Here is a 23,994-nt window from a genome sequence, read left to right on the forward strand (position 1 = left end):
ATTATCTTTCGCAATCAATTCCCCTGACCATGGGCGGCCCACTACCAGGCGGTTACAAACGTCGCCATCAGTCCGTTGCCTCCCCCGCCTATAAAAGGGGGACTCAGATACGTTATTCTTTAAGCTCTTTTGCCTTATCTCAAAACTCTGCTAAACTCTCCGTTCGAGCACTCCATTCTTGTTGAGGCAGAGAACTGACTTGAGCGTCGGAGGGTCTTGCCGGAGCAACCCCACCTCCGGTTTAGACTTCCCTTGCAGGTCCCGGCGGCGACCGCGGCTTCCTCAACTCCAGCTTCTCCGGCGCAGGCGGATTTTTGCACCAACAGCACACATGCATACATATGTATATATGGGATAAATTCAGATTATGCTTGATACAGGTCTTACATCTTTTATTTGATATAAAGGATGGATACGGAAGGTAGGATAAATGAGCGAAAAAATGAATAGATTTTCTATCCATCATCTTGTGTATTTGGTGAAACATGAAATGATAGTTGAGAATGATTTTTCTCTTTATTTGATGTGGGAGGAATGAAATAGAGGATGGATGATGTCTATATAATATATTTACTATACTACATTTTGAATAAAGAAAGTACTATTATTATCAATTTATAACACAAATTGATACTAAAAAAAATAAGGCAATATACAAACTTATCCTTACAATTTATAATTATAGAAAAGTTATAGATAAATGTTTAATTTTAATTTAATTATAATTTAATAAATATTATTATAATTAATTATATATGAATTAATTTATTTATACACTAATTATATAAATAATTGATTGATTTATAATATAATGAGGGGTAATTTATTATAGTAAAAGAGTGAAGAAGCTTTAAGATATTGTTAAAAAATTAATGAGGATAATATTATCAATATAAAAATTTATCCCTCAAATGCTCCATACATTTTTCATTTCACCCTCTGAATTTGGGATGATGCAAATTAATGAATCATGATGGATATGCAATTCATTCTTTTTATCCATCCTTAAAAAACCAACTGACGGATAGAGACCATCCACCCTCCTTCTCGTGACTCCAACAGGTGCAAAGTCACATCTTTTTTAAAATTAGATGTTGGGATCTTACATTGACAATCTAAGTTATTGAATCATCCACTACCTCATATATGCTTGTATTTTAAAAATAATGTGATTTGGAGAATACTAGTTTGTGTCTTAAGTAGTCAAATTTTAAATAATTTAAATAATATAAAATATTAGAAATATTTTTTGAATACTTGATGCATGATCTAGAGATGAATCATATGATTAATTTTTATTAAATAAATAATTTAAAAATAATAGATAATACTCAAAGGCTCGAACCATTGATGTGCAACCCCCATTTACTGTCGTTACCACTATTTTAGCTCCTTTTGCCAAATCACACTGTTGCCACCATCATCATCATCTGGACCATATGATTGTTAGTCCTGCTACCAACGCCACCGTACCTCTATCATTTTTGCCACTGTTATCGTATACTCATCAGTATCATTAAGCATATATTTTTAAAAATAATTAACTATATCATGTATATTTATATTTCAATTTTAAAAAATATTATTTTTATTTTATTTTTGAGAAAAATAGAAAAAAGTATGCATTGTAGATATTTTTGAATATCACAATCATGCCAGATATTAAAAAGTATGCATTGTAAATATAAAAGGTCTTACTTGAGGGGATCATTGTAGATATTTTTGAATATCACAATCATGCCAGATATTAAAAATAGACATTGGTTATTCAATACAAGAAAAGTATGCATTGCAAAATAGACTTCTCTCCATCGCTCGATCACCTTTCGGGGAAGTCACGGTACCAAATTAACATACATTTGCTACATGAACTTCACATCATAATCACCAAACAAAAATCATAAGAAATAACAACCAAGTTGGCTCTTCTTCGTCCCGTAGTGATTAATACTAATTCATATGCTAACCCTTATTAAAACTATCATTTATATCAAATACAAAAAATCAACACTAATCCCTAAATCACTAACTCGACTCCAGAACCTTCTACGATTTTCAAATGGTCAGGAAAAAGGAAAATTTTTTTTCTCAATCCAATTCCAAGGGTACTTTGCTATTTGAGAAATGATGTGCTCATTTTCCATTTAGCCCCTGGAAATCTTGCACCAGATCGGCATATAGCGAAGCGAAGCGAACCTTCGACTTTCGCCGTGGCGGTGGGGAAATTCAAAACCCCCTCCTATTTTTTCGAAACCCCGCCCACTTTCTTTCTCCCTTCTTCCAAAACCCCACCCCCCCTCTCCTCGCCCATTTCCCCACCAAAACCCCAAGCCCGAGATCTCATTGTCTCTCCCTCTCTTTCTCGCTCGCTCGATCACTCTCCATTTCCTTGTTCGATGGCCCCGGCCTGCGATCTCCCCTGCGACGGCGACGGCGTCTGCATGGTCTGCAAGGCGACGCCGCTGGAGGCGGAGTTGATGCTCTGCCAGACCTGCGCTACCCCATGGCACGCCCCCTGCCTCGCCCGACGGCCGGAGACCCTCGCCTCCGTCGCCGATTGGGAGTGCCCCGATTGCTCCCCGTCGGCCGCTACCTCGATCCCCGTCCCCGCCGGCGGCTTGTCCGGCGCCTCCGGTGATCTGATCGCCTCCATCCGGGCCATCGAGGCCGATACATCGCTGACCGAGGAGGAGAAGGCGAGGCGGCGGCAGGCGCTGGTGAGCGGCGGCGCGGAGCAGGCTGTCGATGAGGAGGAGAAGGAAAAGAAGAAGAAAGCCGAAGGAGAGGACGACGACGTGCTCGATCTCTTCGACGAGAAGTTCAAATGTGCCTTCTGCATGCAGTTGCCGGAGAGACCGGTCACTGTTAGTACTGATTTCCCTCTTTTCTCCATTCCCCCCTCTTTTTTAGCTAAATCGGATGGCTATTTTTTCTTGACATAACATTTGCTATTTTGCTCCTTGGGCTGCTCATAGGACAAAATAATAGCTTTACTCAAATCTTTATTATCTAATCTGTGTTGTCTCTCAGGAATATTTAAATGTAAAATTTTTAGGTTCGCATGATCTTTGAGTGTCTATGTTAGCATCAGTCCGTTCATATTTCTGTCTTTCTTTTATGTTTTTTGTTATGAATTTGTGAATATGCAGATAAGTATGATTATGGGGCCTAAAATCGTGTCTATAATGAATTTCTGTGGTCTGATCCGTTCGATTTTTTTTTTTTTAATACAAGAAACTCCAACAAATAGTTAAATCAAACCCCTTGTTTGATATCTGATAGGGTTTTTATAATTCTTTTCATAGGAGAAGTTTCAAGGAGATGCATACGTTTTTTTATCATTAGGAAAGATTGAACTCTTGCCAAGAAGAGTTAGATTGTGGGAGAAGCTGAGCAAAATTGAGAAGGCCAAAAGGGTCATCATTAGATGTTTGTGTTCATGTCCTATTTTCAGGGTTCTTGTAGCTTAAAGCTGATATTAACAAACTTTTCTTTACCTATTTATCAGCCTTTTTTCTTCCTATAATCTATGGTTGTTTAATAAATGAGCATCAGAGTTTTTTTTTAAAGAAAAAATTATTTTTTTGGGATCTCTTTGTTGTATTATATTCTAAATAGCCTGCTTTCTGCAGCATATTTTGGTTGTCTTGTAATTCTGACCATGCATCTTGCATTATATGCATATCCTTCCCTTTCACAATGAAATTGTTTTTTCTTTCCTTTTTAATATTTTAAATGGTTTGGAACTTGTTAAACTGTTTTTACATCTTTCCTTTATGCCTTTTATATGAGTTAATTTGTTTTGTGGTTCATGGGGGTGGGCTTTGGTGCAATGGTATGGTTGCTGCATTGTGACTTGTCTATGTAATTTGACCCTCCCCAGACCTTGCAGAGCAGGAGCTTATGTGCTGGGATGCTTTATTTATTTATTCTATAGTTCATGTACTCTAAATTGTATTGAGGGACTGCATATTTGAATAAATGATAAAGTATTGTTTGAACCTGCAATTGCACTTAGTGATATATAGAGAGAAGCAACATGCCTTTGCCTAACAATGGTCAGTGATCCTTCATTCTTCTTGTACATCCATTAAGAAAACCTTGCCCCTTGTTTTCTTCCCTATATTTGTCCTTTTTTTCTAAATAAATAAAGTACTTGTCTTATATCTACATGAATGAGTTGAAAGTATGAACCTTATTGTTTTCCCATTCTGCTCACCTGCTGCCATTAGCTGTCCTTCAAGCTTATTACAAAATTCTTTTCCTTTAAGTTTTCTGTCTTGCATTTTGCTTTGGTTGGACTTAAATCAGCAAGTGTATGTACTGTAATCTAGTTAGCATCAAAGCATCTCACTGCTTAGATAAATGGCTATTCTGCCTTCTACTGATTTACGTGATACAAAATGTTTCATGTGGTTGCTTGAGAGACATTGCTCTTTAATGGCAGAAGTGGTTATATTTAATAGTTGGAGTTCAGAAGTTGATGAAAGTAGAAGTTAGAGAAGAAGTTGAAGAACGAAGAATTTGAAATTCATCATCAAAACATGATCAAAGTCACTAAAATTTGAAAATTTAGTTGCCCTATATTATGGTAGTATTCTTGACCTACATGATATTTATCAATATTGGTCAGACATTGAGATGCTTTATATGGATATTGGCCATTTTTCTTTGTTGATATAAGCTAATATACAATGAAAAGTTTGATTGATATACTTGTTGTCTTGGTTGATCAACATACATGCAAAAATGTACCCTGAGATAATTGAGTCCTTGATAATCGTGATTGAGATGAAGGTGTCCTTTATATTTTTCTAATTCAAGCCAGAATATGTCACTAGTATCTTAGACAAAATAATTGAGATGTCCATGTTTTTGGTTCTTGATTGATGTGAGTATTAATTTGTCATTCCTTACATTTTTTAGGTATCATTAGTCACTTATCATATAATTATCTTTTTTCGTATTGCATTCAAAGGGTTATGATGTGAATTGCAAAAATAAACAAAAAAAGTAAAAAAACAAAGTCATAGATGTAGTTTGATAAAAAAACTGCTGTGTTTGAAAATATATGTTAATGAATGAGCTATTAAATTTTGTGATGTGTATGATTATGGTTTAATAATCATATTAAGGTTAATTTTTGCTGAATATGATAGTTCATATTTCTTATCTAGATCATAGAGTATATTGATTTTATGCAGAATTATCATTAATGCTATTTTATTAAATACATTGCATCATAAGTTTTGATGATAGAATTTGCCGTAAGTGTTGTCATGTTTATAATGTTGTACTATAATTAATTTAGTGTTGGTGTTAATCACTATGTTTATGTAGTGATGCCACTACCACAAACAATGTTATATCTTTTTCTTAAGTATACTTGCATGTTTTTGAATGTCTATATGCAACATTATTTATAAGCAATGTAAAATATCTCTATTTTTCTTTTTGGATTTTATACTTTTCTTGAATTGAGTAGTGGGCTTCTTAATTGTTAATTCATGAAGAGATATATTTAGTATTTTTTAATTTTCAGCTATGCGGGCCAAATTTTAGTATTGCAACTGCTATATTGGTTGAAATTTTTGGAATCTTGATAATTTAGATTGATGAAAAATGTTCAAACTTTTTATTTTTTCCATTTTGGTTGATCTTGGTATTAATCTACATTGACTTTTAGTGGTCATAAATTCTTAAAGCTGTTTCTCAAATGGACCCATTTAAAATATGTCATGATAAACCTAGTTGAATGGTTTCTAATATTAAATGGGCTTCCACTTCATTTAAGACAAGTTCAAGATATAATCATGGGTTTTGTTCCCAAAAAAAGATTACTTGTTAATGAGAAATTACATTGCAACATTAATTGAAGACTTAGAAAGGCATGATATTAGGCTTATAAGCAATCTATTTAGGCACTGTTAATTCTTTACAGACTAAGAATTGATCCTATTGTAAATTTTGTAGGCATAAATGGTGCAATTCATACTCAACTCTCACTTTGATGGGTTCCCACAATCTGCTTGTAGTTTTGTATTTTGGTGCATGGAAGGATGCTTCTCTCATGGAACATGTTATTGCCCTCCTTCACATCACATCTAGGTTGCGTTTAGTGCATCGCCAGATAATCTTGGAAGGTAATGTGGATTGCCTTCAAGATAAATTGCCATCAGTAATGTTGATTAATATGTTTGGTACACGCAGGTAATGTTGTAGTAAAATTATTGGGAATGTTGATTGATATGTTTGGTATAACAATCAGATTACCGGTAATGCGAAATCAAATTTCCAAAATATCCCTAGTAATTTTGTCGTGGTGCACTTCTTTTTCCTTAGTGAGAAGGGGTGGGAGTGATGTGCGTGTGGTGGTGGTGCGGAAAAGCGGTATGCTGGTGGTGTGGGGAACCGCTGGCACAGGGGGAGGGGCGGGTGCACGTGGAGGAGATGTGGGGGTGGTGGGGACGAGCGCGGAGGAGCCACGGGGGGTGGTGGGGGATGAGGACGGAGGAGTCATAGGCAGATGGAGGAGCCGTGGGTGGGTGGCGTATGTCGAGAAGCTATGGGTGGCGTCGAGGGAGAGGGTATGGGTGGAGGGGGGAGGGTTGGGTGATGGGTTTTGTATGATTTTTTGAGGGATAATTTTATCCAAAATTTTTATTGTAATATTGTCAAAGAAGTGGTAATTTGGATAGTCACTCCTCCCCAAGGATATTTAGATTGCCTCATGAGAGGAATATAGGTTGCCAAGGTAATTTGGATTGCTACCCAAAAAGTATACCAAATGCAGCAATCCAGTGGGCCCACTTTAAATTGCTGGCAACCTGGATAGATTGCCAGCTATTAAATGCAACCCTAGATCATGAATTACTTTTTACTTCTCTTGGTGCTTAAAGCATATCAGGCTTTTTTCAAACAATGTTTCTTAAATTCAAATGTGCAATTAAGTAAAGCATAGTAGAAATTGCTGTTGGTGCATCGGCATGAAGTTGATTAGCATGGGGCATGTGCAAAGTGCAGATGTTGCTTTGATTTGAGCAAGATTACTTGGGACAAGATGTGTAGGATTTCTTTGGAAAAAAGGCTCTACTCTTTGCCAAGAGAGGGACAACAAGAAGATGGGAAGACATGAGAGGTTCTTATTAGAGAGACTTTCTTCAACTATTTATAGCATTGGAGAGGACCTAGGGAAAGATTTGAGTGAAAAAGGCTGCATGATGGAGTCACATAGTTGGAGTTGTGTGGAAGCTCCCTTTCTGTGATTGTCTCAAACACAACATGTGAAATGCCATGATATGCTACAACTCCTAATGGACAAGTTCAGCTAATATATGGGCTTATATGGTTAGATGCTTATATAGAAATAAATAAGGCACCACCTTTCTTCCATTAATTTCTTGTGATTAGTTATACCAATGAATAATTTTTGGACTCCGAGCAATTTCATCAAATCCTTTTAGAGAATGGTCTTTAATACTTTTACTTGACATTTTAAGGCCTATGACCCTCTTTCATGCAAGTTTTTTTCCTTGAATATGTTAAGCCCTTTTTAACCTCTTCGTTAAATGGATGGCTTTGGGAAGGATGCCTTATTTTTGGCTCATGAAATTTATTTTTCTTCATCATGGGAGCCATCTTTGCATTTAGTCTATTTTTTAAAATTATGTGAGGGGTGTATGTATGCGTATATATATGTATATATTCCCTTTTTATGGTTGTCTTGATGTTGCTTGAGATTGGATTACTTTTAGAACTCTCACATTCTACTAGCTGGTTTTAGTGGAAACTTCTGCATAGAATAATTTGATGCGGTGAAGAATTGGGTGATTGTGCCATGTTAATGGATGCAAATAGGTTGTTTCATATTAGGATATTTCTTAAGGCTCTTGTATCCAAGTGATTGTCAAATAGTTGGTTGATAGGTTTTGCGAAATTTATTCTAAGAAATAGTTGGTTGATTGGGTTTTTGAAATTTATTCTAAGATTTGATAATGCTAGATTAGATATTTTAGCTTCGTGCATATTTTGCAAAGCATGCATGACTATCATTTGTCATTTCATGCCTACTTTCATTTTTACTATTGATAGATGGTTGTTTAATCCAATGTTTTTGAATGTTGAGATATTAGTTATCTTGATGGGACATTTTTATTTAGATGAATTGAAATCTTCATTTATCTCAATTGAGATGGAAGGTGTGGTAAGAGAATTGAGATATTGCAATCGAATAGCTAGATCAATATATAAAACCCAAGATATTGATATCTTGGGTAATATAGTAAAATTTAGATCTACTTCTATTTTAAGTAATCTATTTTTATTTGGATCTATTAATTTAAGCATGGTTTTAGAGAGGTTTAGACATTATCAATTCCAATTTTATTTTGATCTCATCTTAATCACTTGTCTACCTGGCTTTCCAGATGACATGTTCTCTTAATAATGTGGGAGGCTTGAAAGCATTAATTTGCTTTGTGATACTCTGAATATTCTTTAGAATGTGATGGTGGAGATGCTAATAGGTGGTCAAAACCTTGGTTTGATCTTTCTATATTTGCTTCATATTGCAGTAAGCTAGTAACTTTGGGAAAATATATAATTAATCCGAAAAGACTTAGAAAATGCCAATACAGTAGTTAAGTGGCAAGCTTTTATAGTAAATTAAGTAAATTTGTGAGATATATATATATATATTATGTATATAAAATTATGGATAATAATTTTACGCAAGGTTCGCGGACTTGGTATCGGAACTCGTTTTGGCTGGCTGGCGGTATGGGTAAGTACTGGATCGGACCTGCATGAACTGACACAGGCAAAGGAAGCGAATCAGGAGGAGGAAAAGAGAGAAAGAGAGAGAAATATAGAGAGAGGGTGGGGGGAGAAAGAAAAGAAGAGAGGGAAAGTCGTTGGAGAGGCTGTCGGATAGCCTCCGGCTAGCCGTTGTGGTTGCTGGATGGCGCACTCTACGCGTACGATGCTGCGGGCATGAAACCTATTTCATAGATATTTTATTTAAAAAATTTGAAAAAGCGTAAAGCTAGCAATTGGTTTGTCGACTTGATTTTTTTTGAGTTTTTTAAAAGGAATTCAAAAAGTGAAGCCAGTAATGGGTTTGCCAGCTTCATTTAAGTGAAATTGGCAAATTTATTGCCAGCTTCACTATTCATCATCATTTTGAAAAAAATGCAATGAAGGAATAGGGGTTGTCGCCCTTGTCTGCGGCTTCGCCTGCGCAGTTTCCACCGCTCGGTGGCCACGGTAGTCAACTGACAAACTCTGACGGCCCCTTCACTGGCTGCATCTCCCTTCAGTATGTCACTCTCCCTCTTTCTCTCTTTTTCACTCGTTTAAAAGCCCTAGCAAGTGACAGTTGAGCTGCGAAGGCTTCTGCGGCCCTCTGGCGGCTGCAGCGGGCCACCATCGGCCTTTGGTGGCATCTGCTCTCTCTCCTTTTCCTCCTTTCTCTCTCTTCCTCTCTTTCTCTCTCCCTCCTTCGGTATATCGCTTTTCTCGATCGAACTGTTCTGGTTCTTTGCCGATTCAGCTCGATACAGGATGTATTGGTTGGTTCGGGCTAGTATGGAATTCTTTGGTTTTAAGTACTATGTGAGGTCTTGTGCCAACCTAGCATAGGTATGGTAGTATGTGCTATGTTGTGCCATACTAGTACTCATCATGTGGTGGCTTATAGTGTGCCTATAGGACTAGCATGATATGTTTTGTTGAATAGACAAGCATTGCCTTTGGTTTAATCCTTGGTCTGGATGGGTCATATACTAATAGTCACCTCAAACTTTGAGTGGTTTAGGACTATTTCCTAATTACAACCTTGCATGAAATTTTGACATATATATATATATATATATATATATATATATATATATATAGAGAGAGAGAGAGAGAGAGAGAGAGAGAGAGAGAGAGAGAGAGAGAGAGAGAGAAGGCTTGGCTACACTCGAGTGGATCTTCATTTAGATCAGGTCAGGTCTAAATTGGATGATGGAAGTCCTACATCGACAATCTAAGGTATTCCTGTGATCTACTATCTATAAATTGCTTGCCAACAAATAATCACGCAATTTGGAGGCCTCTAGCGTATGCATCAAGTGGTCAAGAAAATGTGTATTATTTCATGTTATTTAAATAGTCCAATATTTTGAGCTTTTGATGCATAGGCGAGGGGTCTCCAAATTACATGACTTTTAGTGTGTATGTAGTTTTGAGATAGTAGATCACATCCAATAGTTTGAATCATTGACGTGGGCCTGTCATTTAATCTAGACCTAGTCGGATCTAGTTGAAGATCCATTAGAAAATAGCCAAGTCGAACTCTGTGTGTGTGTGTGTAGTTAATTTAAACTAGAGTATTCAAAGAGATTGGACTTGCATTTAGCAAGAAGAACTTTAATATCATATTTTTTTTTTGGTATTTATTTATTAGACTTCCTAATTTTAACAGATGCATTTGATTGAATATTTTATTGAAAATTGGGTAGTGTTAGGTGTCAGAAATTAGGATAGTTAAGAATGTAGGATGTTCTTTTCTTCCAATTTACAAGTTGAACATTTATGCAGACTTACATGGTCTTGTCTTGCTTTTGATTCCAGAAAATTTTACCAAGAACTGTTAGCTTACTTGGTGCATAGACTATATTTGACCGATTACTTTATACTAAACAACCAAGCCATTCAAATTTTGTAACTCGATATCGGATTGCCTTCTCTCCTACCTTTCTCGGGCAAGCCTAAATTATTTTTCATGTCTATTGCTTAGCTGATGTCCACAGCTTGTTGATCACACAATTTTATTCAACAACCTTATTAGTTTTTGTCATGATTTGAGTGAAAAACCAGTATTTGTCGTCGAAGCATGGTAACTTGAAGCTTCTACCTAGTGTTCTCTGTGCACTTCAGAGCCTTTTTTGCATCGCACTGCTGCACTTACTCCTTGTTACTCTAGATATTTGAGATATTTGGTTCCCTGCCCCAGAATCTGAATGCACCTCGACACCTTATCCTAATTAGGTTATTGAAGCCTAAAAGAAGATAATGCTTTTGGAGATGGATTGACAAGATATCTTCTCCTTGACTTGCACATGTGGAAGGATATCATGATGTGGTCTAGGAGATTTTTACATAGATAAACCCAATATTTCATGCAGGAATAGCATTATACTGAGTATAATATTAGATTTTGTGTTGTAAGTGGCATTATACTGAGTATAATATTAGATTTTGGGTTGTAAGCCATTCCCATGTTCCCCCTTTGATCTTCAGTAAGAGCATTTAGGAAGAACACGGAAACTTCTATGTTGAAGGCTTTTCTTTATGCTCTCATCATCTTGAGCATCCTCTTAAATTTCTTATCTAACCCCTTGTTTTGTGTGGTCACCTTATTTTTGCTTATATTATCAATTTTTCAGCAAATCACCTCAATTTTTGGCATATTTCTCCTGTTGTAATATAATTACTTTTCTTAGAGGCTAATGCTGCAAAAATAAGTGCTTCAATACTTAATATTATTACTTTTCTGATTAGTTGGCATAAAATGAAGGTGAAAAAACAATGGAGATTTGTGGGAGGTGATGTTGAAGTTTACAAATGAAAAGAAATGACAAGCGATAACAGAGAAAAAGAGATGATAATTTTACTGTGAAGCCCACCATTAGTATACATGATTGTAATGGTTCACTCGTGATTCAGTGTAAATTCATCAGCTTATACAATCTATACAGAACATGTTACGGGAAGCTCAAAACTCTCTACTGGTCATTAATTGGGTCCTGTAAAAGTCTATGACTTTCTCTGAACCCTTCTATAAAGAAAAGAGATTTTCACATATGATACCCCATAAAAATGTCATCATTATTGATCAATCCTTACCTTTTTTAAAATCCATACTTGCAACTGATCATGCCAATGGGAGGAATTTGAAATATTTTCGATGTTATACCCTAATTTCTATGTTTGTGCATCTGATTTAATCCAGAACTTGATACATTTTACCCTAATTTATGTTTGTGCCCTTTCTGTTAGGGACATTTCCATTTTGCCTTTTATTGAATATCATATCAGTTTCAGAAACTTGGAATGTCAGAGAAATTAAATTATGTGAGGCTTAGAAAGTGTCACAGAGTCCAGGGAGAGCTTTTCTTCTTATTCTTTGTCAGGCAAAAATTGTGCTTTCTTGAATAGATGAACATTTTGTTACTCTGTTTTAATGCTTATGGAGGAATGACTTCATTAACCACTATCATGTCCAAAGCCTGTCTGTTGTTCCAAATTTGAATCTCAAGCATGTTTATCAAAGTAGTGGATTTTGGAACTTAGTTACTCCATTTTAATGCTTATGGAGGAATGACTTTACCAACCACTATCATGTCCCAAGCCTCTCTGTTGTTCCAAATTTGAATCTCAAATACGTTTATTGAAGTAGTGGATTTTGGAACTTAGATTTTGATGGAGACAAATGTTATTTTAGAAGTATCTTAAAGCTTCAATGTGATCCTCTTTGAGGAAAAAAAGGATTCCCATCTCTGATGAGGAAACAACAATTTGGGGTTTCAGATTGTGAAAAGAAATGAAAGATTGGGGGCTGTGTATCAGCAATCTATTTTAGAGTGCTCTGTCAAAGAAAGCCCACTTCTCATGAATGCTTGGGGTATAATGTTTACATTTGTCATGGGAACTAGGAGTTGAAAAAAGTTTTTATTTTTGTCGGAGGTTGGCTTAGAGAGAATAAGGTTTGTGAATGGGTTGATGAGGGTAAAACTATCATTTCTGGTGTAGATTGAACTAGAGTTTTCCATGAGTTTTGATGTTTCTGGTTTAGGTTAACATAAATCTGTCCTAGTGAAGTCGTGTACATGTATAATAATGAAGTTCCTCCAGAAACATTCTGATAAATGTTTGTTATTGAATACTGCTGATTGAAGAATTTCTCTTTTGTAACAGTATATTTTATGGGATAATGCACAAATGGCCACTAGAATGGAACCAACTTAAAACTTTACCATATTAAGAAATCATTAGTAAATCACTGAAGACTTGTTTGGATAAGCGGCATGAGCTATAGCTTAACACAGACATTCTTGAACCCTATCAGGATTTTCTGAAAATAACTTGAAACTAATTTGAGAATCGCATCATTACCATTATTTCCAAATATTTTTCTTATACGGAGCTTTTCATTGCTTGGAATCTGCTTGCTATATCAAAAGTAGTCACACTCGAGCTATGGCTGAGCCATGCTAAATTATACATGTTCAAGCCTTGTCTTTTATTTAACCGAATAAGCTTGAACAAGCCTGTTGTCACTGAGCATGAACTTGTACTTACACTTACATGGCCTAGGTGTCCAGGCTTTGACTTGTTTATGAACCTCAAATGATGCTCGAGTTTGGTTTGTCTCCTAACTGAATGCGCTAAAATGAGCAAATAATCATGATCGAGCTTTTTATGAACAACTTGGTTCATTTCCAAACCCCACATTTCCTGTCAAGGCATGGATCATTTTATCAGATATTATGGTAGGCTGCTAATGTGTTGTAAATCATCTAAGAACTGTGTTGAATTCCTGGTTAAGCCAACTCTGAGCAAGAGTGGGGCCTGTATAAAGGTCAGTGTTAGTTGGCTAGCTATGAAACAAGGACATGGATATGAGATACACACATGCCAGTGCAATAACTATGAAAATGTAGGATATAGATCTGATATGAATATGACAATAAATAAATATCACTCTTTTACATTTGTAACTGTATTATATTTGGTAGATATTGATTGTAGTTTAGTTTGTGAACACAATTTTATGGTTATTGATCTCCCCATTTTCTTTCTGTACAATTTTAGATATTGATATTTGATTTTTTGAATTTTTTTCCTATAATTGTTGTAGATTTGAAGTTTGATCCCCTGTTGATTTCCTTTTCTTGCTCCTGCAGACACCCTGTGGTCACAACTTCTGCCTAAAATGTTTCCAGAAATGGGTTGGGCAAGGTAAACGCAAATGTGCAAAGTGTCGGGATCATATCCCAGCCAGTATGGCATCCCAGCCAAGAATTAATTCAGCACTTGTTGTTGCTATCCGCATGGCAAAGACTACAAAATTAGCATCAACGGGTAATTCAGCACGTGTATATCATTTTGTGCACAATGAGAACAGACCAGAGAAAGCATTCACTACTGAGCGGGCCAAAAAGGCTGGAAAGGCTAATGCTTGCAGTGGTCAAATCTTTGTTACAGTCCCTCCTGATCATTTTGGTCCAATCCTTGCTGAGCATGACCCTAAAAGGAACAAGGGCGTGTTGGTAGGTGAGGTATGGGAGGACCGTATGGAATGCAGACAATGGGGTGCCCACTTTCCTCATGTTGCAGGAATTGCAGGTCAGTCTGAACAAGGCGCTCAATCTGTTGCACTGTCAGGAGGGTATGAAGATGATGAAGATCATGGAGATTGGTTTCTCTACACTGGAAGGTATCTTAGTTTGACCTTGCTGCTACCTTAACTATATTATTAAAATTAATTTGTTTATTGGCTAATGATATAAGAACTCATTGGGATATCTGTAATGAGCTGCATTTCTCAGTTTTTTCTTTATAAAACCAAATTGATAAGATCCACCTTTTTTGGTTCATGGGACACTTTCTTTTTTATATGATCTATTTTGCTCCAATCTTTAGTGCTTTTTGATTGTCCACTGAAAAATATGAATGAATTTTATTGTGACAGTGGAGGGAGGGACTTGAGCGGAAACAAGCGGACAAATAAGAACCAGTCTTTTGACCAGAAATTTGAGAAGCTAAACAAAGCATTACGAGTTAGTTGCCTAAAGGGTTATCCTGTTCGAGTGGTGAGGTAGGTAGTTTGATTCGACCAAAATTATGTACTATAGTTGCAGATATTCTCCCTCAGGAGGCAATAGATGCAGCAAAATTAATGTCAACATATGTAAACTCCATTCTTCTCTTTTTTAGATTCATGATATGTTCTTTTATAGTTAAGACAAAGGTTGTTGGTTATGGTTATGATATTTCTTTCATACAATATATTATATAACATTCAGTTAGTTAAGCATTAAGGTTTCATGCTTTGAAAATGTGTCCTTAATTCCAGCAAGGATGAGCATTTAAGATCTGCTATCAGCTCATGACTTTGTTAAGAAGCTTTAGTGTTCTCGCAATTTAATTTGGAGCGTAAAGTTATTGACTAAATAAGTTTTCAATATCCCTGCTTTACCAAACATCTCTTATTAGAATGCCATTTTTTATATTATGAGCAGATCCCATAAGGAGAAGCGTTCTTCATATGCACCTGAAAAGGGCGTGAGATATGATGGAATATACAGGATTGAGAAATGCTGGCATAAAGTTGGTGTTCAGGTGTTCTGTTTATTGCATGATATAAACAGCAATAAACCTTCTATTTCTTTTTTCTTTTTTGCTTGTTTGCAACTTTTGTGAAATAAATGTAGTTATTGATAATGGTTTGGAACCTGTTCAGGGTTTTAAGGTTTGCAGATATCTTTTTGTGCGATGCGATAATGAACCAGCACCATGGACAAGGTTTACCTCTTCAACTCCTTTTTCTTATCTATTGATTGATTTTGTTTACTGCTGTAGTAAACAAGGATCAATATGCATGTTTGTCACAAGTATTAAGGATATGGTTGTTCAGTACTAAGGATAATTGCTACTTGAGAATGAAATGGTTTAAAGTTTCTGGTCCAAATGTAGAGTACATTATCTTGAAACTATTCTCCTTATACATATCTGAGGTGTACATGTAGATGTGTCATATGGTTGCTGCTTGTCTGAATGCACATGATTTTTTGTAAAAGAGTACATGGCTTGCAGCTTTCTCCAAATATCTTGGATCAGGCTAAATGACTATGATTATTGGAATGCTTAGAGATGGAAATGGAAAAGCTAGAATGCTTTGGGGAGCATTTGGCCCAAATTCTTCCTCATGATAATTATTGATAAGTCTATCTGGAAATGATTTCCAGAAAATCCACATTGTTGATCATGATTTGCAATATCTAAGTTGCCTAGAAACAAAAAATCATGTATTTTTTAGGTAATGGACCGTTTTAATGGCATGATACCATATTTTTGTTTTATTTATGATATAGAAGCATCCAAATCATCTGTATTTTGTTCAATGTGTGTTTTAGTCAAGACCAGTGGTTTGGATTTTTGAATCATGTAATCCACAGCATACTTTTGCTTGCTATTTATATTGCTATTTTATATTTTGCAACTGTTCCATATGTAGGTTAGGGACCTCCAAAAGATATGATCTTTACTTTCTAGGCATTTTAGATGTTTCAGAATGTGATCGATAGTGTGTATTTCTATTTTAGAGGTTTATCATTAATTTTCATTGGCAATGTTGAGGCCAGACACTCTCAAAAGCATTCTAGCTTTGCTCCCTCTTTAGACACAAAAACATACATAAACATAAAACCACAAATTTATATGTAATGTATAGTTTTGTGTATTTATTTATTTATGTGTGCGGATGTGGGTGTGCATGTGTGCGCCTGTATGTAGAGGATTTAGCAACATGCTCAAAAGCATTCTAGCTTTACTTCCTTTCTGGACACAAACATGCATATACATAAAAAAAACACAAAATTGACGTGTGATGTGTGACTTATATGAGTGAGCATTGGAGCTAAAATGCTCCTGAAAGCATTCTAGCTTCCTCTCTAGACACGTGCATATATAAACACTTAAATTTATATGAGATGTGTATTTGTACATATGTGTGTGTGTATTTGAGGACATGCTCTCAAAAGCATTCTAGCTTTATTTCCTCTCTAGGCATGCAGTGTGATTGAATTACAATGTACTGCTAAAAATCAGGGGATACTTTAACTGATTAATTCTTTGAGTGAGCATACTAAACGGTAACAAGGAGCTATTGACATAAGGAGCTATTGACATAAGAAAAGCTAGTACATATGTTGACATTGATGTTGGTGAAACTAGGAGGTTTGAATCAAAGCTTAAGAAAGATTTGGAGGAGCTAATAGATGATAGAGTGAGGAAAATCCTTTTTAGGCAGTAAACGTCTTTGTTAGAGATTGCTCTGTTTATTAGCATGCTTTAGTACAATAGAACAAAGGGTTGCATAAGAGAAGGGAGATTCCAATAACAATGGGATGGGGAAAGTAATAGAAGTTATATGAAGTGATGTTTACAGTACAAATCTTATTGCCTTTTATTATGTTTATGGACTACCTGGAGCTAGTTTGTAAACCCATTTTTCCATATGGCATTGGATGCAGTGATGAACATGGTGATAGCCCTAGACCTTTGCCTGCAATTCAAGAACTGAAGCATGCCACTGATATTACAGTGAGGAAGCAAAGCCCTGCATGGGATTATGATGTATGGACGTGCTCTCCCCTTCCCCCTTCTCTTTTTAAAATGTATGGTATTTGTTAAGCAAACGTGAGAAATTTCCACCAATTCTGCAAAAATTATTAACTTAATTTTGACAGTTTTTTAATTCATCAGTTAAAAAAGAAAATACAGCTATATATATATATATAGCTATTGTTTTCTTTTCCAATTGATGAAGTAAAAAACTGTCAAAATTATGTTACTAGTTTTTAATAGATGAATTAATTTATCAATTACTAATGAAAACCACAGCTACACACACACACTCATACATACATGTACGTATACATACATATATATACATATATACATATACATATGTGTTGGGCTTGCATGTGTGTGGCAGGTGGGCGGGCGTGCGTGTGCGTGTGTCCATGCACGTGGGTGTGTGTGCACGGGCGCAGGCGTGCGTGTGTGCAATCTTAGATTGGTATCTGTAGCAAGACCTTTTTGCGTATCAATTTTTCTTAAATGATACTGACCATTAGCAAAGTTGTGTTTCTACCTGTAATTTCATTAGAGGCTCAGCTGCATCAGTATGACAGTTTAAACAATTATTATTATTGATATATATTTTCCTATTCTGAGATACTGCTCCTTATCTGACAGCTCAAAAGCAATGTATCTGTTCCTTTACAACATTTTGCACTCATGTTTTATGTAATGATTCATCTCTCTGCAGATGAGGTTTTCAGTGATATTAATATTAGAATTGCCTTCTTGGGATTCCATTCCGCACTTTTGTGCTTTCTTTACGCAGGAGGAACATGGTTGGAGATGGACTAAGCCTCCACCACAGAGCAAAAGGTGTGCACCTTCTGGAAAATCAGAAAAGAAGAGAGGAAGGAGCACAACAAAGCATGGCCAGAGCACTTCTGTGAGGGAGAGACTATTAAAAGGTCCATCTTCTATGAACCTTATATGTATATAGGTTCAACATTTCAGTCTTCCCCCTCATGCAAATCACCACGTTGCTTGTCAATTTTGCAGAATTCGGCTGCCTAATTTGTGGGAAAGTGATGAGTCTTCCCCTCACAACGCCATGTGCTCATAACTTTTGCAAGCAGTGTTTGTTAGGATCATATCCTGACCAGTCATTTGTCCGGGAGAGAACACGTGGAGGAGGTCGAACACTTCGTGCACAGAAAATTGTCAAGAAGTGCCCTTCTTGTCCAAATGACATCTCTGACTTTTTACAGAATCCACAGGTAATGGATTCTTGCAAAATGCAAATCAAATGAAGTTTTCAATGGGAAACCATATAGAAAGCCAAAACCAAAAGAAAATTGAGAAGAGTTAAAAAAAAAAATCTTTGTTGTTTTGCTAAGCAACAACTTGTTTACTGCTTGTTCCAGGTTAATAGAGAGCTTATGGATCTGATAGAATCACTCCAACAGAGAACAGATGAGAATGTTGAGTTCAGTGAGGAAGGAAGCGCTGTTGTAGACAAGTCCGAAGAAGAAAATAATTCTGGGAATGAGAAGCTGAGTGGTTATGGAAGTGACTCCACGGATGACAAGGTGAGTGATGAACAAATTGATGGTTTAGTGGGCAACAGACCTACTGAGGAATCTGATGCACTGGGGGAGAAGCAGCTTGAGTCGGTAGATAGAGACTCCGAGGTTAATGCTGGGAAACCTGAGATGGAGGAAGTAGGAGAGGACTGCCCAAGCCACATGCACAGAACTGTCAACCAGGGTTCCCGGAAGCGGAGGAAAGCTGGCGCTCAGAAAAGAGCTGGTAAGAAGGCTAAAGGGGGTGAGGTTGGTAACGTATCTGAGTAAAATGGGGAAGAATTTAATGAAGAACATAATTGACCGTTTGAACTCCGTAAACAATGAAGTTAGGTCTCCAAGATTGGGCAAGAGCTTCTAGTTGTCCAGCTTCCCACAAGCAGAAGAGTAATTGTCTTTTAAGTGTTTTGTTTTTGTACGGTCTTTCATTTATTTGTGCCTCTGTGAAATAGGGAGTTGAAAATCTTCAGTCTGTGGTACTTTTTGATGCGCTTATTTCCATTTGGATGATGCCTGATGAAAGTTGCTCTGACAAATCATACATTTTAAGCTTTTGCTGTATGCTTTCAATTAAAGATTACTTGTATCCATATGTTCCAAAATTACATACAGTATTCGTGCATATGAGCCTCTTCCAAATTCCATTACTTTATAAGTTGGCAGGCAGCATGAGCATTTTATGTTCTCACACCTTGATTTCCAATGCTGAACCGCTTTAGCAGGTTTGAAACCGGAATTGTCCTTTTGTCTTTTTAGTTTTGTGCATAAATCTCTATTTAATTAATTATATTTTTAAAAAACAATCAAACAATAGCATTAAGCTGTTTGCTCGGGTTTTCTATCAATTTTTGTTTGTTGCTCTTTGCGTGCCGGTTTGGGAATTATATTAAATAGGATAAGTTAATGATAAATATTTAATTAAATTTAAATTTAAAAATAACTATTCATTTAAGTTTAAAATAAATTTTTTTATTTAAAATATAAATTAAAAACAGCTATCAAAATGGAATGAAATGATTTAAATTTTTTTATAATTATAAAATAATAATATATTATTATAAAATAATATTATATTATTATAAAATAATAATATATTATTATAAAATAATATTATATTATTATAAAATAGTATTATATTATTATAAAATAGTATTATATTATTATAAAATAATATTATATTATTATAAAGTTATATTATATTATTATAAAGTAACACTACATTATTGTAAAGTAATACTATACTATGATAATGTAATACTATTTTACTGTAAAGGAATATTGTATTAATATAATATAATAAAATAATATTATATTATTATAAAAGAATACTATATTAATATAATGTAATGCTGTCTTATTGTAAAGGAATATTACATTAATATAATACAATAAAGCAACATCGTATTATTATAAAGAAATATTTTATTAATATAATATAATATTATTTTATTATAAAGGAATACTGTATTATGATAATGTAATATTATATTATTTTAAAAGATATAAGGGTATAAGGATAATTTTAGTTAAAAATAGATAGTTATTTTTAATTTATGTTTAGAATGGGTAGCTACTTTTATATAAAACTCATCGGGGGAGTTGCTTTTAAGTTGAAAGTAGAGGTGGAGATTTATCTTTAGTTCTCTATATTAAATACGATGGGACAATATTTCTTATATTTAGTTTTGCATGGATCAAAATATTCCTGCATCTTAATATGTTATGTTAAAATATTTGAAGATTCTCATGCATGATAAAATGGCAGAGCTGAAATTGGATCGGATATAGATTGGGTATTAGTATATCCATATCTATATTTATTTTGTTTGATGAATACAAATATGAATAGACAAGAATTAGATATAAAACTTTATATTTATAATTATTTTAAATAGATATGGATATAAATTGGATATTAAAATTATAAGTATAAATGTAGATATAAGTTAGATAATTAAACTTTATGAATATAGAATCAAAGATATTACTAAATGAATAGTAAATCAAATTAATAGTATATTAATATGATTGTCTATTTTTCTTAAAAGTTAATGAATACCATATAAAATTAAATAGTTTTATAAATATAGTTAGATATTCGAATATGGATCGGATAGTTATCTATCCATATCTATATCCATTTTTTTTGGCAGATATGGATATATACGAATATTAGTCGATATTCAAATTTTATTTATATCTGATAGATTCGGATATGAAAGGATTCGGATGGATGTTATTTGGTCCACTTTCACCTCTGAAAAAATGATGCTTTAGAGGGTTTGAGTTAATCAAATATATAGGGCTTGCATTTGTATTATAATTTTTGATTTTAATAATCTAATAAAATATTAGAGATAGCCCATTGATTTGAGGTGCCATTTTGTAGAGTTGTATCTAAAGATGAGGTGGGGTGGTTATAGGAGGTAAGTTAGGAGGTGCTCGAGAAGATTTAATGGAGGAAGTAGATAGGGTTAATTGTACAAGATTGTATGGAAGCTAGATTAAGAAAGATAAGATGACAAGTGGGAGGAAGATCAAGTGGGCTAGAGAAAGAGGCATGAAAAGGAAGATGCTCATCCAAATGGTATCTTGAGAAATTCACATGCATTGATTAACATGATCATAGCATTGATATCCTCTATATTATAATTGTAGCCATAGGAAATACATTGAATAGATAAAGCAAAATTTGGTACACGTAAAAGTTAGAGATTAGAGTTCACCTACACTAGTAAGGAGAGAGAAGAAAAAAGAGGGAAGGGGAGGGGGGAGGAAAGGTTGGAGGTCCGCCAAGACCATTAGAGGATTGCCGAGGCCTTCGGAGCTTTGTCTTCCTTCATAGAGAGGAAAAAAGAAAGAGATAGACAGAGAGAGAGGGAGAGAGAGAGGAATAGAAGGAGGTGGAGTGCAGAAAGGATGGCAATGGCTATTGGAGAGCCGTGGAGGCCTCTGGAGGGTAGGATCTTCCTCTCCGTCCTTCATTGAGTCAAAATAGGGATGACCACCCTTGTTTCGATTGTCCTTTATCTATTGCCAACTTCACTTATTAGGGTTGCCGACTTCATTGTGGATCATGATAAAAAAATAGTTACAATTGAAACAAGGACGGTTGCCCCTACTTCGACCTGAAAGAGGACGGGAAGGAAGATCCCGACCTCCGGAGGCCTCTGCGGTCATTGTTAGCCTCCTTGCTCACTCCCCCTCCTTTTGTTCCCCTCTCTCTCCCTCGCTCTCTATTTCTCCTTGGTTCTCCATCTCTCTTGTTTACTTTGCTATGTTTATTGATTCAATACAAGGTCAAGTAATGGCACAACAAATCTTGTTGGAGAACATTGCAAGTTTATCCAAAAACTAGTTATTGAATGAAGTGAAATTAGAGTTACTTCTTAGTGGGAGTTAGGCGATGACAAAATGGATGAAAGTTGAAGGTTAATGAGGTAAGAACAATTTGAATAACCTTAACATAAAAACAAGGAGAGGTGGAACCAAGGTTAGGGAGGGATCGAGCTGCTTTACTGATTTAGCAGTTTTTATACTCAACCATAATTTTGTCATTGAGCACAAGAGCATAGACTGAGAAAGAGTCTCTCGAGACGAAATATAACCATAGCCATTAGCATAAATGATATCTCGAAGTTTTATAGAAATCAAAGACATAGAGTCCCACAAAATCTAAATGATGCAAATGATATAAATATTCACCATTTGCATTTGAATGACTTGAAAAAAATTGTTTGAGCCATAGCACTTAATTGTTTATAAATTTGGCATAATTGTGAAAAAGAATGCATGAAATAAACCTAGTGCAGCAAGAGTGTTCATCAATAACAATAACATAATATATGTTACCACATATTGATGCAAAAGGAAAGGCCTCCAAATGCGAGGATGAACCATTTCATAAGGTGACATGATATTTTTCCATATTTGCTGGAGCTACAACCTTCACAAAGGGGCAAATATAGATCTTGTACAGAACCTAAGACACAATCATACATGAGTACGATGAGAACCATATAGGTGACTTAGGTGATGGTGCCAAGTCTTAAAACAATGGTGGAAGAAATTCTCGCAGGAGCTCAGACAAGAGAGATAGTGGATGCAAGTGGTCCATCAGACATAATCTATTGTAGTGATGACCATGGCCAAACAAACGACCAGTTACTTGATCCCTTACATAATAAGAGTCATCAAAGGCAACAGATGTCCATGAACTTCGAGCTAACAGAAAATAAATAAATAGATAATTGGTTGATGTCTTAGGTAGATGGAATAATAAAATGAGTGGTTTTGAGGTTACTCTACTATGCTGAGATCTATGCAATGAATTGCCATCAGATGTAATAATATGAGGTTGCATACGAGTAGGTGAACAAGGATCAAAGGGAAATGCATGTGGAGTCACATGATGAGAAGCACCAGAGTCTAGGATCAAAGTGGATTGAGATCCACTTGAAGCAGGAGTGGTACAGTTGAAGAAACATCTTAAGAAGATGAGTTGATAGTGCTGAAAAGTTGCTGATTAAGCTCTTGGATAAGTTGGGTAGTGGCCTCCATGGAGAAGTATTATGGAGAATATCATAGTAATAGTTATAATTGAAGATACTCTTGAAACCCTTGATGATGTGCTTAAAAGAAGCATAGAGGATGATCTTTAGCTGATGTTTTGGTGTACAAATGCTATAGGTGGACTTTAGCAGCCAAAAAGTAGAGGGACCAATGGCAAAAATATTATCATATAGTGGAGAGGATGATCTTTAGCTGATGTTATGGTGCACAAGTGAAAGAGATTGATCTCCAACCAATTGTCATGAAGGGCAACCAATCTTTACCTTAAGTGTATTTAATAATAGTAGATCAATGGGGCATGCAAGCACTTAAAAATGGATGTTGCTATGGCTAGTTCAAAACCAAATGGGCTGGCCTCAAGATAACCTTTGCTGCATGCATGGTTGCACTGATGTTACTATTTCTTTATCGTTTGATACCTTGCTAAGATGTGCCTGATGTTGCTCAATCTTGGCAAATATTGATACATATAAAAGAACACCATTGTTAT

General features: G+C 35.5%; 1 protein-coding gene across 1 annotated transcript; it reads left to right on the top strand.

Annotated features, from left to right (window-relative positions):
* The first annotated feature begins 2,153 nt into the window (after nt 1-2,153).
* On the top strand, nt 2,154-19,554 carry LOC105049745 (E3 ubiquitin-protein ligase ORTHRUS 2). Its single transcript, XM_010929489.4, has 9 exons — nt 2,154-2,864; nt 13,950-14,482; nt 14,738-14,863; nt 15,288-15,387; nt 15,509-15,570; nt 17,301-17,403; nt 18,179-18,317; nt 18,409-18,626; nt 18,774-19,554. Exons 1-9 carry the CDS (start codon nt 2,397-2,399, stop codon nt 19,200-19,202), a joined length of 2,178 nt encoding a protein of 725 aa, XP_010927791.1. The 5' UTR covers nt 2,154-2,396; the 3' UTR covers nt 19,203-19,554.
* The last annotated feature ends 4,440 nt before the right edge of the window (nt 19,555-23,994 follow it).

The sequence above is a fragment of the Elaeis guineensis genome, chromosome 8 (assembly GCF_000442705.2).
Source record: "Elaeis guineensis isolate ETL-2024a chromosome 8, EG11, whole genome shotgun sequence".
Lineage (NCBI taxonomy): Eukaryota > Viridiplantae > Streptophyta > Magnoliopsida > Arecales > Arecaceae > Elaeis > Elaeis guineensis.

Bases quoted from the DNA above. Each gene is read 5' to 3' on its own strand.
- LOC105049745 (XM_010929489.4), top strand. From the start codon at position 2,397: ATGGCCCCGGCCTGCGATCTCCCCTGCGACGGCGACGGCGTCTGCATG. The intron at 2,865-13,949 runs GTTAGTACTGAT...TTGCTCCTGCAG, and splicing joins TGCCGGAGAGACCGGTCACT to ACACCCTGTGGTCACAACTT. The intron at 17,404-18,178 runs GTATGGACGTGC...TTCTTTACGCAG, and splicing joins GCCCTGCATGGGATTATGAT to GAGGAACATGGTTGGAGATG.